This window comes from Cuculus canorus, chromosome 6 (assembly GCF_017976375.1).
Source record: "Cuculus canorus isolate bCucCan1 chromosome 6, bCucCan1.pri, whole genome shotgun sequence".
NCBI classification, from domain to species: domain Eukaryota; kingdom Metazoa; phylum Chordata; class Aves; order Cuculiformes; family Cuculidae; genus Cuculus; species Cuculus canorus.
In genome coordinates, this window is record NC_071406.1 from 34,281,294 (window position 1) to 34,299,718 (window position 18,425).

Sequence of the window (18,425 nt, forward strand, 5' to 3'; positions counted from 1 at the left end):
ACAACAAGACTGGTCAATCCCATAATAGTGCATGTGTGGCTCTGAACCTTTCCTACATCGTCAGGATAATTTCTGCTGCCAACTTGCAGGAATTCCTCCTGCTCCTATCTGAGCCTGATAGATGAGAAACATTAAGGCCAGAAACACACACAAGCTGAGAGTAGAGGGAGTGCAAGAAATTAAATACTGGCTTTGCAAAACAGGGGGATATACAATATTGCCAACACAGACATGCATGGAAGCTTTCCTCTTCTATTATAACGTAAAGACCGTAACATTTTACATTCCGGTTGAGCAATAAATGCTGAAGGCTTATCCCATGTCACGATGAGACATCTGCTGGCTGTACTGTTCCCAAAGGGGATTTCAACTCATTTAGCTTTGCTGGAGTTGTGTGTGTGTGTGTGTGTGTGAGAGAGAGAGAGAGAGAGAGAGAGAGAGAGAGTGAGATATGCTGATGCCAAGCATATCCATAGTACCAAATACATGACTTTATCACTAAAGGATGGAAGACTAGAGCCCAGGAAAAGTGGTGTCTTCCAGAAAGCCTGGATGAAGTTGGAGGTATAGCACGCTCAGCAGAAATGAGGCACTTTGGTTGCCCCGTTGTATATACATCTGTTGTTACCTCTAGGTGGCCCAATTTATCCAGAGTATCTGGTAGGCAAGACTACATGTTCTCTGCCAGACATACAACAGTTCTTCTGGATTGGTGCCTTGGTGGAAAAGATCTCTTCCCATTTGTCATTTTCTGAGGCAATTTTAAAAGATTCAAAACAGAAAGAGGTACACCAAAGCTGAAACGTATGGATACAGCTATAGGTAAATTTTTCATCCACTTCAACATCCATTGAACCATACTGCATTTGTTCCTACATATAAGGAAAACTTCATTGCCAGAGGGATCTCCTTCCTTAACCAATACAAAGATAATCTGTAGGCACACTCTTAAACATAACAGTTGTACCAGGAAAACAACCATGAAATCTCAAAAGCTAAAGCAGAGCAAATTAAAATTTTCTGAAACAGCTGGCAGAAACTTTTGTTTTGTTTCATTAAAAGCAGAAATATAATTGGAGTAGGTTTCTACTATTACCTTAATATTTCTGCTAGCGCAGAGATGGACAAAACACTTTCTCACATACATAGTTTTGTGATCATGATACTATTTGCTTAGGGAGCTTTAAATTAGGTAAATCAGAAGCACATAAAAAGATAACACTGGTATAGCTGGTATTCAGAACAATGCAGATGTTTTCAAACACAAAAAGTCTAGAAGGGAAAACTAGATATATTATCAGTACTTCAACAGGAATAACCTCTCTTTCTTACCATCCTCCTAAACAAATCTCTAATTAGTGTTAAAATTACACTGTTTGGCTAGTATAATTTCCTTTTCAATAGTATTTCTTAATTCCTTCTCATTTCCATAACATGGATAAAATACATTTTCACAACACTTCCAATGAGTTCAGAACCAAAATTGCTCAAACTTTCTGCTATATATCACAATATACATTCAAATCATTACACATTTAAGAACTACTTCTATTTTCCTCATTTCTGTGATGCCCTACAATTTTACATTTTCTAAAATGACAAACAATGTGGAAGGTTTGGTGTTTCTTTATTTTTAAACTTATGTCTCAAAATCTGACTGGGTTTTCTAAACACAACTCTGAGGCAGCCTGGGTTGGGTTACATACCAAATTTAGAGGAAAGGAGTTTACCAAATCTTTGAGTACTCAGATCCTGAAAATGAATTCTTACTTCGCAGCAATAAAAAAGAACTGTTGACAGGAAAAACCTTTGGAGGAACTATGGTTCCTTATCCATCACCATGCTGTCTTCCTTTGACAGTGCATCAGGAGTGACATTATACAGGCAGTCCATGGAAAACAGCAGTTTGTAGGATTCAAACAGTACATTTTCTTGCCTGTTACCTCTAAATAACAATTCAGCATCACTTTTCCTATCTGACTGCTTACAGCACAGTGGCAAAACGAGTAACTCAAATCAGCACTACACTTATGCGCACACAGCAAAAGATGAAAACTCACAATATTGATGCAGACCTTGAAAAGCCAAAAATAATTTTCTGCTATTTTTTTTTCATAAGTAACTAGGAAATTACAATTTTCAAAATTCATTACAGATTACTTATTAGTGGCTACCAGACTTAGAAGCAAGACAGCCTGAGAACTTACTTCTTTTTTTCCTCTTCATTCAAATTCTTCCACTGTTCTTCAATTTTCAGCAAGATGTCCTCCATGCTGGCCTTCGGATTATCAGTTATCAATTTTGGACGCAATTCTTGAGTGAAAAACCCAATTGCAGACTTTGGTTTCCTTATTATTCTACTACTAATTAAGTCATAAGCCATTACATGTCCAAATTTATCAGTTATCACATTTCTTTTCTTTCTACTTTGATCTGAGATTCGTGGACCACTGCTTTGTTCATCAGTATGTTCATTTTGCATATTAATTGTTCCTTCATCTTCAGGAATCAAAATCTTAACAGGCTCCAGGTTGTCTCCTAGATGGTTTTTAAATCCTCTTCCCACACTCCAACTATCAGCAGAGATTTCAGGTAAGTCTTTAGGGACTAAAGTGTCCTCGTTTTTTTCTATTTTGTCAATATTATCAGAACTCAGAAAATGTTCATTGGCTTTTTTAAACTCAGGGTCCACAGGAATAGTGTTACTTTGAATATTAAGTAACACTATATTCTGTCCATTCCATTCCTCCTCACACGATAAATCTAAGGAACTGTCAGGAAAGGCATCACTCTTGGAAACCTCTTTTTTGTCCAGGTGACTATGTACATTTTCACCACAAAGTGTCTGATGATTTAAGCAGATCTCTGTGTTTTTTCCTGCTTGACAGTTTTGCACATTGCTGCTGAATGAAAGGAATGAAGTATGAGCCTGCAGATCATCACTTCCAGATGGTCCCATTTCATTAACAACCACATCTGTTTGTTCTGTTCTATGAACAAACATGTCTTCTGAGGTAACATCTGTTTTACTACTTTCACCAGGCACTGTAGCAGGTAGTGGCCCATACAGTGATTTCAACACATTTTCAACAGCAAGTAAGACAGATTCCTGGGAAAAACAAAACAAAACAGAAGAGCCATACACACAAGCACACCTGAAAATGTAACAGACAGATACTGAGAATATAGAACAACAAGCAAAGTGATCTTGTTCAGAATATTTTTCAGACAAATCTCAACAGATTATTGCATTTTAGTTGTTCACACATGCTCCAAAAGACTTTGGGACTGGACAGCTTTAGCCTTAAATATTTTGTTTCACTCGTTTACTCTAATACCATAAAACCAATTAACTGATTGCTTTACAACACGGTACTAACTGCTTAAACCAGCATCAGGCAAAGCTATACCCACCTAATATGGAGTTAGAAGCTTATAGTCAAGACAGATTCTCCAACAACATCCCATTTCATCTAAGCATGTTTGTATAGGTACTTTTATGGTACATGCTTCCAGGACAGCTTTGTACCAAATGAGGGAGATAAAAAAGAAACAAAGAAAAAATACCCACAAAATGAAAATAAAGCCAAAAAAGAACCGTTTTTCTCATGTGCCCTTTTTCTAATGCCAAAGGGAGGCTTTAAACTACATCAAATGTAAGAATGCTGTGTTAATTTTCCTCCAAGTGACACTCATCAGGCAGTATGTTTACAAGATTAACACAGACATATACAAAAACTTTCAGTGAAGAGGATTAACATACAGGTGTGACTACCTATGATCACTTGGAACAACTATCTTACCTAGGCAGCCTACTTAACAGAAAAATAGTGCCACAGAAATCAAGTGCTAGCAAGTGAAAGTGAGTTTATAGAAATTTACCACTATAAAGCCTCTAAAACACAGGCATATATGCTCATATATTTCAGGTCTTGATAGTATGAACAGGATAGCTTGAAAATAAGTGATGTCGACAATAATCTATACAAAGAATGGCAAAACATTGCTTTGACCAGAAATTAACTGACCCCTCGTACCTCCACTTTAATTTACATGGCATTTAAAAAGTGATTATTTAAGTGTAATTAGGAAGTTAAGCATGAGATTTATGTAGGGACACACACCATAATTCTATCTAGCTTCTCTCACTATAAAGGTATCAGAAAACAAGCCAATACACATACATACAACAGGATAAATACAATCTTTGAAATAAACTGTGAAATTAATTTTGAACAATCCTCCACTCATTAGTGGCACTCTTTACCTTCAAACATTTCAGTAGTTCCAGAAGCCCTTATTATGCCTACATAACTAAAAGGTTGACAACTCAAAAACAGATAAAGCCTTAGTTACCTTATAATGCAGTAAAACTTGAGTTTTATCAGGTGTTAAATTCACATCCACAGCAGAGGCAGGTAAAGTAATATTCAAAAAGAAAACAGGATATAAACGAGTACAGTCCTTGTGTGTCATCAGACTGTAGTACTGTCGAATTACCTACAGATTGATTTAAGAAAGAGATGTCAGTAAAGGCAATAAAATAGACACAAAGGCACAGAAACAGAATGTAACATTATAAAAGCATAACTGGTTTGTTGTGGTTTTTTTTTTTAAACTCAAAGGAATTCCAAAAATGTCCTCATAGGTATATATGTACACTGGAATAATTACCAAAAGGGCAGGTATCAGTGGTTTCCATATTTTCACAGCTAAAGTGGAAAAAAAAAAAAAAAAAAAAAAAAAGGAATCAATTCCAAGACACTAATGGAATAATGGTAGCTACTTTGACCTTCTCAATGAATGTATGAATGTACTGATCACACTTGGAAGATAGATATGTTCAAATTGCACCGCAAGCCCAAAGTCAACATACTTCCTCAGTCAACTCTTACGTAGCATGCAACTACACTGCTGTCTCTTTCAGCCAAACTGAATTCTGTTTGAGAAAGTAGCACTTGCCCCACAGATCTACTCTTTTCCCAGAAAAGTATTAATCTGAGCTTTCCTCAAACTCTGCTCACCCTTATTATTTTCTCTACAATGCTCCTCAAAACTCCTCCAAAAGACTACAAAATTATTTAGTTGTTTCACAATTTTGGTCTTATTAACTAGAAGGAACAAATTGAAAAGATGCTTGCATTTCCCTCTAATACTATGGATCTTTCAGACATACTCGCCAGAGAAAAGAATACATTAACATGACAAAACAAAATCAAAAGCATAAAAAATTAAGAGCTGCTGCAGATTAATTTTTAATTATTTTTTGATTCTTAAATATGGTTTAAATAACCTTAAACTTATTTAAATATTTCCAAGATATTTTAACCTTAATGTTCCCCCAGTCTGGCACTGAACAGCAGTAATAAGAGGTCCACCAGCACTTCTTTCCCATATGTAGCATGGAGATAAATGTAAGTGATCCATAGCTTGTTTTCCAAACCCATTAGTATGTATTCTTACAGATGTATCACCATCCTCACCTGGCCAAAAAAAAACGCCATTAAAAACTGTATGGAAGGGGGAAAAATAACCAAATGAAAAGGCCCTGGAAGACTAACTTTCACTACCATAAAAACAGTCCTAAACGAAGGGCAACATATTTTTACTGTGTACAATAGTACTCCGAATTCTACCTTGAACCTAGGCCTTCATGCTCTGTCATGGGATTTATGTTTAGCTCTGAACTCCCAGAAGAATTAGGCACAACACTACACGGGCATGGATTAGCCTCATTTGTCACTTAATATACCAACACAAGTTCAGAGTTTACATCTACAAAGCTTTGCTTGCCAACCGAAATCTACTTCATTGTCTCCACTTTAAAAGCCACACATACGTGTTGACCTGAACATTATTCTCTTTCCTGGGGAGGGCAAGGATTAGGACAGCAAGGCTGCTCCAAGTGAGGTGCTGCAAGGTTCAGTAGTGTGAAACACCCCAGAACATCATATTCTGCCTACACAATGCCTAGCTGCAGCCAATGCCGCTGCATTATCAATTTCATTCTTACCCAATGCACACACAAGTTTAAAGGAAAAGTATGTGTATTTGCTTTATAAGGCCACAGTAAGAAGTGGCCAAAATCAGAACTTTATTTTCAGAAGAATTCTCTTACAAGAAGCCACATGAAATTCCCTCATGGAAAACTTCACATGTATATTACTTCAGGCTAATACAAAGAAAGAACTGACTATTCTGATCTCTCACATAGAATTGCTGAAACTGCATTTTGTAAACAGCCATAAAAATCATCTCTGGCTCTGTGGTCGTAAGTGACTGCAAAAAATGAAACAGAACTGAGGCAGCACCAGGAGCATGAGAGTCATGGAAAAGGTTTCTGTCGTAAATACTAGTATCCTCACCTGTAATAATCTAGTTATTTTATGGGGGGAAGAAGCTGTAGATTGCATAGGCATCTTTGTCCTCAAAGATGTCATGTTTCTATTGTTTGAATAAAAAGCTAGAGAACTTTACCTTCAGTATTTCCTTTTGATGAACTGGGCGATTATTTATAAAAATGAAACTCCTTTCTGAACTTGAAAGGCTTGTCAAAGAACTGTCTGACTCAGCTTTAGGAAGAAATCCAGAAAGATTTATCTGCAATGATAAAATAAATACAATACCAAAGTCTTTTAAAAAGAACCCCAAAAAGGTTTTTTTAGAGGTGAGGTATTAAAATGAAATCATACAAGACTCCTAGTCACTCAAACATATGCATTGCTTCTTGACATTTACAATTAAAAAGATAAAAACATTTAAAGAGAAAAAAGACTTGAGAAGGATGGGTTTGTATCTATTCGCCTTGATCAATTTATTGAGACCTCTACCATTAGGGCTGCCAGTTGTACCAGGTTGTTGATTGCAGCTGAGGGCTGTGGAGAACATCAACCAGAGTTAGGCTTGTTGACCGTAGGGTTACCAATTTAACCCCTGCACTAACTAAATGCATGCACTGCTGCACAAGCTGGTGAAGGCAGTAGTGAATTACCCCCACGGGGAAAGCCCCAAAGAAAGTCCCTTTCTACATGCGGGGACCTTAAATAGCCCGTCACAGAGCATTTATTCAGGGCACCTAAATTGACCTACGTCATCTGTATCCAAATCATCCGACTCTCAAGAGTGCTGAGCACCCACAATTCACAGACTGCATCAGAACCTGTGAACACACAGCACTGCCAAGGAGCCTCAGAAAATCACACGATTTGAGTATTTAACATTAACACCAAGTTTTAAGATTTTATGTTGAGATTCTTTAGCTTAGGGTTTTTTAGGTCAAAAGGAGGCTGATGACTTGCTCTGTCCCACCACCCCCCTCTCACCTCCACCAAGTAACTTTGAAACTGTTGGATCAATTTCAATTCAATCCGATGAAGAGGCAGAAATCCCAAAGATATGACATTTCCACAATTTCTGTGATAACCAACAGCTGTTTGCTGGAGAGAGCCTGAAGATAATGACCTTACGGAGCAAAAGGCAACTGCAACTTTTCAAAAGACAGGATCCATCAGCATGTAAGCATGGTCGTGCCAACTAGCCCACATACAGACCCACACATCGCCCCACTGCCACTTGCCCAAACTAATAGGTGAAGGAACACTGGGGCATCATGAAGCTGGAAACTTTGAAAACATGGGAAAGTCTGGAGAATATTCTGGTAGCAGGGTGGGTCAGAGGAAACAGACATCAGACCTCATTAGCTTGGCTTTTGGCAGAACCACTTGTATTTAGTAAAACCCAAATTATCATGCATTTGAAATGGAACTTAAAATCCCAGGGATTTGGCCTATCCTTCCCATTCATCTACGTCATGCCAGCTATCTGCTCATGTGATCCCTTATTCCCTCTTGACCTTGTAATAAGCATTCTGTGCTAAAGCTGGAGTGTTCTGGTCAGCAACATCGCTCATAACCAAACACCACTGGTCAAGTTAAAGAGGTGTCAAGTATCTGTTGGATGATTATTAGAAAACAACATGCAGCTAGATTTTACTCTGCAACTTTAGCACATCCTCCCTGAATGGCCCTCTTCTACGCTTCAACCTCCTTTTCCAATTCTCAAATATTTGTACAAGTCTTTCACTTTAAACAGTATTTTTATATACAGACAAAATTAAAGCAAAACTGAAAGTCTCTAAGAAGTTGCCAAATTTAGAAATGGCTGACTGCTGTCACTATTTAAAGCCACGCAGAATATCAGTATGCACACTAAAAGTTGCAATAATTTCCAAAGCTAGTCTTAATAATTAGAATTTTCATATATGAAAGTATATGAAGTACAAAGACAAAATCAGAGAGACTGGAAAATATTACAGATTTTTTTTGCTTTTAAATTAGATCAACTGTTTTCAAAGTTAATACTTTAATAAAAACCAACTTCTAAATGTATTAAAATATCTCTGTGTGGAGTGGAAAGCAGAATGTCTTTTTTAGGTACTTGTCTTTTTCCCAGTGGCATGTCTAAACTTAACCTCCACATAAAAAGAAGAGACTAAGAAAATTTCCTGTGTGAAGGTTTTCAGCAAAAATAGATCCATCCATTTCCAAGACTAGTGATGTGAAAAGCATAGACACTGTACATGTCCAGAAGTTATGTCAATTCTTTTTTTCTTAGTTTTCTTTATATTTTACAAGCGGCTCCTGAGTTTGCATGCTCTGGAGTCAGCTTGAAATGTGTCCTGGCTGCATTCAGTGCTCATAAGGGATATGTTTTGAAGGCAGACAGTCTTTAAAGCCTCTGGATCACTTGTTACAGAAGTTTTAACTCTGGAGCTAGTAAGGTCCTGCTTACAAGAAGCTGTTGCTATAAGCAACACTAGCTTTGTCTTCAGAGCAGACTTTGCAGCAAACGAATATGAAGTCACACAATGAACAAGTAGGAAGGAAAAGAATTAAAGAGTTGCTCTCTGGTCTGTGTACTGAATGAAGCACAGACCCAATGGGAAGGAAAAAGGCAGCACGTGCCTTGTCATTAAATACCTATTCCAATACCTACACACAAAAGAGAAAGGGTTACACAGGCAACCTTAATTCTGTCATTTCATAGTGTTTGGCTGCTTAGTTTAGAAATATCCATAGTTTCTGAATGTAGATTTGTGCATGAGCAATATGTATGGATCACTTATACACCTATAAATGATGCACATGGCATTTTACACACTATTTAGAGACAGAGAGAGAGATGGAATGTTCCCCAACTTCTATTCAAGGAATATGGATGCCTCATGATATAGCAGATAGGTAATGTGAGAACCTGAGTGCCTCCTTCAAGCTAGTCCCTTCTAAATACTCCCATGTCTTCTCTTTGGAGCCCCCTGCACTTGCCATGAGGGCCACATCTAGCCTGCATTCAGGTAGGAATGACTCCGGATGTTCTTGTACAGACATAAGCAACCAAAACTTTGTAAACTACAAGAAGCAACTTTGCTTTCTTCCCTTCATTGCCCTGCATATGTATACTACAAACATTCTAACAAGCTCAAAATCTAAGTTTGAATAATGTTACTAAACTTCAATATATATATCTAAATAAAGTCTGAATAATGCTATTAAACACAACTTATTGTGCTAATGCAGCCACTGTGACTTTAGAGATAGCGATCCATCTCATCTTTGGGACAGGTCAAGTTTTATCATAAGAAAATACAGGACAAGGCAACTTTGAAGCAGTAGCAAGACTGCCCTTTATAAGAATGTCTCCAACAAAATGGGAGCAGAGTAAAACATTTTTTGAAAATGTTAGACAAAGAAGAATATCATGGGAAATTCCCTCAATTTCAATAGGGGCAAAGAAGGTCAAGTACACTAAATTTTTTGAAAACTAGCTGGTTTTCCTTGAAATACATGTTTAGTCAAATTTGGCATAACTTGCCTTATAATAATGTGTTTCTTTTGCTGCTCAGGCGTCCCTCAGTGAAATTGAGAGGATATTCTTTAAAGTATAAGGCTAAAAGGCCACAAAGACAAGAATGATATAAACACTTAGATATTAATCAGAGCACAACCTGCCCGTGGGCCAGGAATCTCAACTTAGACAGCTCTGAGTGATCAGCAATTCTGCATTTGTCATCACAACTGTTTTTACTGCCATTTGATCAGTGCCACATGAGTCCTGACTAAATGATTCTTGGAGTGGATTTTCAATCACCAAACCAATTAATTTTACAGAGAGGACAGTAATAGAATCAAATGTGCTAATCAGATGTCAGTCTGGAGATAACATTCTCTTTTTCAAAGTCACCTTCTTTTTGAATATTGATTCACCTCTCTTCATTGACAGGCTTTAAGTGGATTTGGGAAAAGGAAGTTTAAACCCACCTCAGGGTCTTCACAGCAGTGTTGAAAAGGTACCATACTGCCCATAACGGCTGTTCCCAGAACTGACATACAGGCCATTTTGTGATCTGACACCCTGGTCTTCTGCCAAATAACTGCCTGAAACAAATGGCACAGAGTCAAATTTTTGACATTATATTTGTATTTGTTGGAACTCAAGTCAAGTCTATGAACATGCATATGCAACTGCACACATACTGTATATGTAACATTCTGTACTTTGACCCTCTTACATTCACAACTTTCAGCATTAACACATACAACATGGCATTTGTTGGCATGTCTTCTCATATTTAAACACAATGATCAGAAAATGAAGCAAAGTTTGTATTTATGGATGTTAGATGGACAATCTGGACTTCCGCACTTGAAACAATTGGTAAAAAAAAACCCAAAAAAACCCCAAACCCAAACAAACAATAAAAATACTACTTCTCCTCTTAGACACCTAGCAGTAGATGCTGGTTTTTTTACCAAGCATCTAAAGTAAGGGCTTATGACATGTCTCTGGCAGGATGTTCAACATTTGAGGGTGGGTACTGCAATGTTTATTCTATTTATACTCAAGAGAGAGTCTATTTCAGTAGAAATTAGGTTATTAGATGTCCATTCATAGCTCTCAACTGGAAACTATAGGTCCATGACAAGCCTGCTATTTCGAAGGGAAAGCAATTTATAAGGAAGCATTTATAAGCAAAGCAGTTGTTTGTCTAATCAAAATTGTAGAAGTTAAAAGCATAAAAGGACACCTGCCTTATTAGCTATCTATCTTGCAATAGTATTGCAAAGAGTTAATACAGAAAGGCAGTATGAACTGCAATATGCATCAGAAGTTTCCTGTCAAGTCCACTTACATATACAGAAAGTATTAGCTACTTTGGGAGGTAAAATTTAGTCTCTTGTTAATGATTAGCCCCATACTAAACAGCCATCAATTTAACTTCAAATCTGCTGTACTTTATTGCTGTGTATCAACAACAAAAAATTTACTCAGCTGGCTTTCTGCTTCTAGACAACTGAGACTGCTAGATTCAAATCCGCTTTATATTTATTTCTGTCACCATTAGCTGACTGAGTGTATTTCAATGTGCAACATTCAAACAAAAGGAAAAAAAAAATGCAGCAAGTTGCACTTTAAAATTGATGTTTTAAATAGGTGCTAGATTTCAAATAAATTCAAAGTGAGTTCACAGTATTCTGGTACAGGATCCACTCATCTCAAGAAATGCAATACATAGCCTTAAAATTCCACCTGTCCTGTTGGATGTTTGCTGGCCTTGAGGGGTGAATTCTATGGAAGAACATGGTGCTCATGTAAAATGATATTCCCTTCCTACAGGACAGGTGGAATTGCAGAGCTTAGAGCCTGTTGAGCTTAAAATTATTCCCCAAATCTTTAATTTTCCATTTCCATGCAGAGTCTGTAGTATTTGTGAAGTTGGGACTTGTAGTCCTGCCCTGAATCTAACTTACCTGCCACACAACAGCCTGACAACCCTTTGCATATGCTGCATTGCAGCTCAGTCATATTACGCGAGCATAAACCACTTAACAATTTATGTCAGGGAGGGCAAGGAATACAAAAAAGGGAGAAGGAGAAATGAGCAACCAGAGCCAGAGGCTGGATACCCACAGCTCTGTCAGGGAGAGTCCCTACCGTGCTTGGGCAGGAAGCAGCAGCAAAGGACAGGCCTCTCAGCCTCTCTCCTCCACACCTGCTGTAAATCTCCTCAAAGACATTTTGGAGTGATGAAATAATTTGTCCTCTTCTTTAGAGCTCCTCTTATAAAACATATCCTGTACTGCTTCTATTTTAAAATGGATTACTTAAAATGGAAACACAAAGTGCCAAGCAATTTTTTTCTTTACTGGATATATTTTAAATTAAATGCATGTGACCAAACTGAGAAAGACACTTGTTACTTGACTGATATAAACACCATGCTGTTTATTTTAGCTTATACTAGCACGATGCCGCAGGTACAAATATAAATCTTAGCTGCTGATTAACACAAGGTTATTACACAGCTTGACCTTGTGAATGGCTGATACTCAGGACTGTGAAAAGATTGCTTCAGTAAGGTGATTTTAAGAAAGATGTGGAACATGAGAATCATTAAATGCGAACTTGCTAAAGTAGACACTGTTACTAAGTTCCAGGGGTATTTTTTAACTAGTCATATTTATCAGATATTAACACACAGAACTACAGACAAAACTTTAGGAACTATCTACTGCTGTAGGTAAAACTAAAGCCTACATACTAAAGAGGTCAGGCAAGCCCCAAACCTCTGTACTGCACAAACACAGAATACATTGTGTGTTCTTTCTTAGCCCTGGATGCATATTGTGAAGCAACAACACAGAAATAGCTGGTAATGTAAAGAAAATTACTTTTCTAGACTCTCCAGATACATCAATGGGCATTAAAAAATCCAGTAAGAAACAATGCCTGTTGCACTTAATTTAGAAAGTGCCTGTTTCCATAGGGTTCCTGCAATACCCTATTTCTTTAACCTTGATTATACCCTTTAGTTCAGCTAAAAATACACCTCCACACATCCCCCATATTTTTTTTCTAGGTCATATAAAGCGTGTGTCCAGGATGAGCCAAGGAAGAATCTGACTCTCATCAGTATGATGACACTGCAGAAACAGCCTACTCAAAGATATATTATTACATACTGCCCATCTTAGGTTTTGCTAAAGCTAGCCAAATATATCCCACCTCCCTCCTTGGTTCATTGAAAGGGATTACACGATATACACCTTACAAAATGTCATAATGTATATATATAAAATCTATTGCACGTATACAGAAGATTAGCACATGCGTGTGCATATTTCTCCACCCCCATCCCTCCATAGGACACATGCATATGCATACTTTGGTGGATGATGACAACATATATGCACACATGGAGTAAGCGTCTCTGTTATTTCCGGATGCATACGCATAACGCAGAAGGATTCCTTGAAAAATGTGTAAAGGGTGAAAAAAGAGTGCGCAGCTTCTTCCCACTGGGGTCCCTGGTACATGGCACTAAGAAGAGTAAGAGCTGCTCATTATTTGTCTCCTCAAAGACACTAAGGAAGGACAGAGAAAAAAAGCACAGCCACTCCTCATCCCTAACTATCCTTCATGTTTTAGAACTTCTACCAGCAGCCATAATGATTTGCAATCATAGACAAAAGAAAAATCTCAATGAGAGCCAGGAACTGGATGATACTGCTGTTGCTACTTCAGTGCAGCTAAAATGGTATGAGTTAAACAGATTCATCCCATTTACCTTAGTACCATATAATGGAGGTAACTTAACCAAGTGCGATTTCACTACCCAGAAACCATCTCTTTATTTATTTTGATAATTGTGTTATTTATCCTGTAATGAAATGTCACAGTTTAGCCCTGACGTGGCCAATTTCGGCAGTTAGTGCCTATAAGTCTAGCAGAGCAAGCACTGTACATGAACTGTAGATTGGTAATGTAACATGAGTGAGCTTTGTAACAGAACTGTATTTCACAGTCTCTCTAATTTTGTTTTACATGCTTCAAAACTCCTGCCACTTTGGCACCTGAGATCTCACACAGTTAAGTCCTTGGGGCATGTTCTTTAACTTTCCTGCTGTAAAACATAATTGTTTATTAGGCTGCAGCAAGACTGTAAACAAAGCCAGACAGCAATACCCAAATATTGAATTCAGCCAAAGGGAAACAAAAAGACATCACCTTGTACAATGTTTATAACCTCTTCTGCTTATGACGTGCACACACACAGCTGCAAGGGCTGGCAGTTCTCTGCAGTCAAAAAAAGAACCCCTACCAGCTACCATCAAGAAGAAGGCAAGATAAAGTCACATTCTTTAAAACCCCAGCCTTGAAAAGTGCTGATGTTGTCAATCAACTCTGCACCATTATTAGCGTCTTGCTTTAACAGCAACAGTAAGTTATCTTACTAAAACAGGGCTCTTGCATAAAATTCCCTTAAAAACGGAAAACACAGCAGTTTTTCCACTTAGCATAAAGTAAAACAGTGCAACTCTACATAATCATAACTATTCCCCCATATATTTTATACTTGCTCCTGAGGAATCAGTTGTCCCATCCACTCCATAAGTGATGGTGGGACAACTATCAGCGGAGTTATGCAACAGAGAAGCTCAAAGCACCGTTTTGCCCCTCATCAGCTACCGATGATATACCAATTGACCCCATGGCCATCAGCCATTGCAGCCATCACAAGGAACTAAGGACTTTTATCTGGTAAAACATCTTCAAAGCTTTTCAAGAATTACAAAGACTATAACCACATATGTTGAACTGTGGGTGCTTGAGGAAATCCCATTTCCATAGCAGGAGTAAAAAAATAAAATAAACGCCCCAATTAAACTATTGTCAAAAAAACCAGCTTCTAATGCTAAACTGCCATTCAGAGGATGTACATCATTAGAGTGAATCTCACTTAAATAATTGAGGTTTTAAAGCATTTTGTAAAGCAATGGTTAACGAAAATAACAGAGAACATACCTAGCCGTGACAAAGTCTATTGGTAAGGAAGAGGGAAAACTCCAAGGCTCTGGAAACATCCTTCTGCCAACCTTTTTTTAAGTGTACAAAATGAGTGTGGAAGCTTTGCAAGAGCTAAACATTCTCAGATTCTGCAACACATACTACATATGTGAAACAGTAATTGTTTTGAGATTTCAGACATATACTGTGCTGTCATTTGAAAAAAAGTGATGGATGAGAAACTGGAAACCTCAAGGAATTAGTAATAGGATATAAAGCATTTCACCTCTAGGTCAACAGTTCAAATTCAACCAGGTTGGTAGTGACCAAAAGTAGTTACCATCTGGCAGCTGTTCTTTGGCTGATGTAAATTGAGTTGAGGGTCTCAGTGCATTTCCTAGTGGACAGGTGTCCCCATCACAAAAAACACCAGAATAAACTCTCTGTTTTACTTTCTCAGTAAAGCCACTGAGCAACGACTGTAAGTAAAGACTGAGCTATATTCTAGGTTGGCACGAAAGCCACAGAGCACTTCTGATTCAAAATCATAATTCCTCTTTATATTTTAAGACACATAGATTAGGGAGGCACTTAATTTTTCATCATTAAACTGAGCAGCCTTTCCAGCTCCAGAAAGAGCTTATGCACTCCTGATTCTGCTCAAGGCAGAACAAACAGCTACAGCAGAGTCTGAAGACACAATGAATGAATGTGAAGTAGAATCTTATTATTAAAAGTAGGAAATTTACAATCCTGATCTTAACAATGGTAAATTGGACACTTACTCCGTCTCAAACGCACCCCCCCCCCCCCCCCCACACACACACACACACTTATTACAAAGGATTCGGACACAGAAAACAAACTGGTTTAGACTACTGGGTACAGACTGTAGATTGAGATTATCCAACTTCGGAAATAAGAGGAAATTTACAGTAAAGGAAAACAATGAAGATGGCATCCAACAAACAGAACCATAAAGGAGGTTTGGGGAAGAATACTACCCATAGTTATAATAATAGCTTTAAAACGGACCTCTGGCATTCAGAAGTTCTGATCTATGTTTCTCTTGAGAAACAAACAAGACACAGTTCTAGGAAGAACTGTGTGTGATTAAGGGTTCAAAATACTACGCACAAAAAAAACCTGAAAAAAAAATCCTCCATTATGCAATTTTTTCCTCATCAGGAACTGGGAAATTTAAAGTCTACTTATGGCCCATGTGTGCTTTGCACAAGACATGGAACCAGTTGTGTTTCATGAGACCTACTGACAGGTATCACCTAAACTACCTCTTGCCAATATTTGTTCAGCCCTCTTGTACCTGAAAAACAGAGTTACTGGGAGTCCTCTCTCATTTTGGTGTTTGTGGAATAAAAGCAACTAAAACAGAATTAAAGTATTCCATATTATCAGCATCAGCCTTTCAACACATGAAGGGATTTCTTGAATATCAGTGGCTTATAAGACTGAGTCAAGGGCTATTGGTGTTAAGCAGAGAAGACTGAAAACTGTTGATCCGGCTAAAATACAGCCAGAGCTCACAGGTGGCTAGAACGCAGCATTTCGGGCTGAAGTTTGACATGGTTTAAGCGATAGCTGACTTTGGTATGTTCTTAGCATGCCTCCAGGTAATCTTAACTTTAAATAAACTCGCTGAATACTCATGTAAGATATTTCCATTCGGCTGTCTCATTATTCAATATGCTTTCAAGGAACATGGTGATGAAAGAAGAAAAATACCTCTTTCTAACATAACCATACTGGCACGAGGATCAACATTATCAGTATTCAAAGAATGTCTTGGCAGGATAAACCTTCATAAAAAGAAGCAGCACTAGCTAATCCAAGTGGTCAAAATAGCAATAGTACTTCAAGGGCTGATCTGTAAAGTGATTCATTATTTATTGCTAATGCAAACAAAACATTCTGAGCAGAAAGAGCAATTGAGCATTTCCTTTCTCAGAAATCCACTGACGGAGAGCAGACAATAAATGGACTCAGGGATTACTAATAAAAGGATATCTATTGTCTTACTTATTAGAAAACAACCCACAGTGATGTTTCAAAGTAAGTTTCTGCTAGAACCAGTTAGGCAATCATTTGCCAATACCCAGCCTCAGACACTTTCAAGAAAGTTGCAGCTGCCTTATATTCTTCCTCGTTAAAGCCAGAGTTATGCTTTCTTCCATTCTCCTTTCATTTCTCATAAAATACAGGACTTTAAAGAATGATTTGTTTAAGAACTACTGGTTTTTGCCACTTATTCTCAAGATTTCTTTTAAATACGTTGTACTGAACTACCTTTTGACTCTTTCTTCGTCTCCTTCTGCACTACCTCATCACTACTACCTTCTTGCACCTTTAAGTCTCTGAACTTGATCTTACTCCTGACATGTATCTTCTTCCATTGCAACAGAAAGCATTGGCTCAGCCTCAAGAATTTGGGATTCTAGAAACTCCTCTGAATAATTGCACTTTCTAATATATAATTTATAAGCTGTAATATACAAAAAATAAAGCCATTTTAAGAAGTTGATTATTTCTTCTAGCATATTTCAAACAGAAATGCAACAGCCACCACAAAAAAAAAAAAATCGCAGACAACCCTATGGAGAAGAGTATTATTCTAGCACACATATATTGTAGTACCACTGTAGGAAAAACACCTTCTGATCTGAATTAAAAACTTTAATTACAATAATATCTGGCACCTGAAGGAAAAAGAACTAATGAATATTCATGTTTTGTGCTATTATGGTAAAATGAGTGCACGTAGACCTGTTGAAAGTTGCTATACATACGAACTTCAGAATCCCACATTTCTTAAAAGGTAATTTCTATTTTGTCAGGCACAACAGCAGCAGTAGAAACACAAGAATCTGTAGTCAAAAGGGGTTTTAACATTTTCACACTATTTTAAAACATTTACACATGCACAGAGACAGATCAACTTACTGCAGAATTTCTTTGGCCTTTGATTTTCCCAGCTCAGCAACAGCTACTGAGCGACCTCTTGTGTTAAAATATGTCTGAGCAGTTCCTGTCTTTTTTTTTTCTTTTTACCTCTAAATAAATGAAATTAATGTAAGGTCACCAGTGCAAAATGAAGAGACTGCCTCTGTCATTACAATGAATACATACCACCTGCAGATAGCATTCGTACCGATTTATATTACCTACTCAAATTGCATATTGAGGAATTTATCTGTGAAACTAATAGGATAGGTAGTGAAAATCAACGTGCAGTGGCTACTACCACGCTATCCTCCACACCATTTCAGCACTAAATATTGTGAAAAAGACACATGATCAAATTCCTGCACGTTATTGGCATTGTATTAAATAAGGATGCATAAAGAAGAAAAAAGAAATAAGTAACATTCTACTCAAAGGAGATGAAATAAAAATATTATAAAAGTTATTTGCAGCTTGTCAGTAGCACTCTCACTGCTTCCCAAATTCCCTTCTCCCAATTCCTTTTATCCCAAATCACTGTTTTACTCAGAAGTTGCACTTCCTTGCCTCTCTGCCAGCACCCTGAGGCATCAACAGTAATTTCCAAACAGACTAGAAAGGCT

At 37.6% G+C, this 18,425-nt stretch overlaps 1 protein-coding gene across 4 annotated transcripts in view; it reads right to left on the reverse strand.

The window, feature by feature from the left end:
* The window catches only part of PMS1 (PMS1 homolog 1, mismatch repair system component), a 58,753-nt gene that overhangs the window by 25,389 nt on the left and 14,939 nt on the right, over positions 1-18,425 (reverse strand). For 3 of the 4 annotated variants that reach the window (XR_008450514.1, XM_054070524.1, XM_054070523.1), the window contains exons 6-9: positions 10,317-10,433; positions 6,478-6,600; positions 4,357-4,500; positions 2,208-3,109 (exon numbers count right to left, since the gene is read on the reverse strand). Coding sequence is in view for 3 of the 4 variants with exons in the window: in XM_054070524.1 (XP_053926499.1) it covers positions 2,208-3,109; positions 4,357-4,500; positions 6,478-6,600; positions 10,317-10,433 (1,286 nt within the window). In the remaining variant the exon portion in view is untranslated. The remainder of the gene's footprint in view (positions 1-2,207; positions 3,110-4,356; positions 4,501-6,477; positions 6,601-10,316; positions 10,434-18,425) is intronic. The other variant, XM_054070525.1, reaches the window with a different exon arrangement.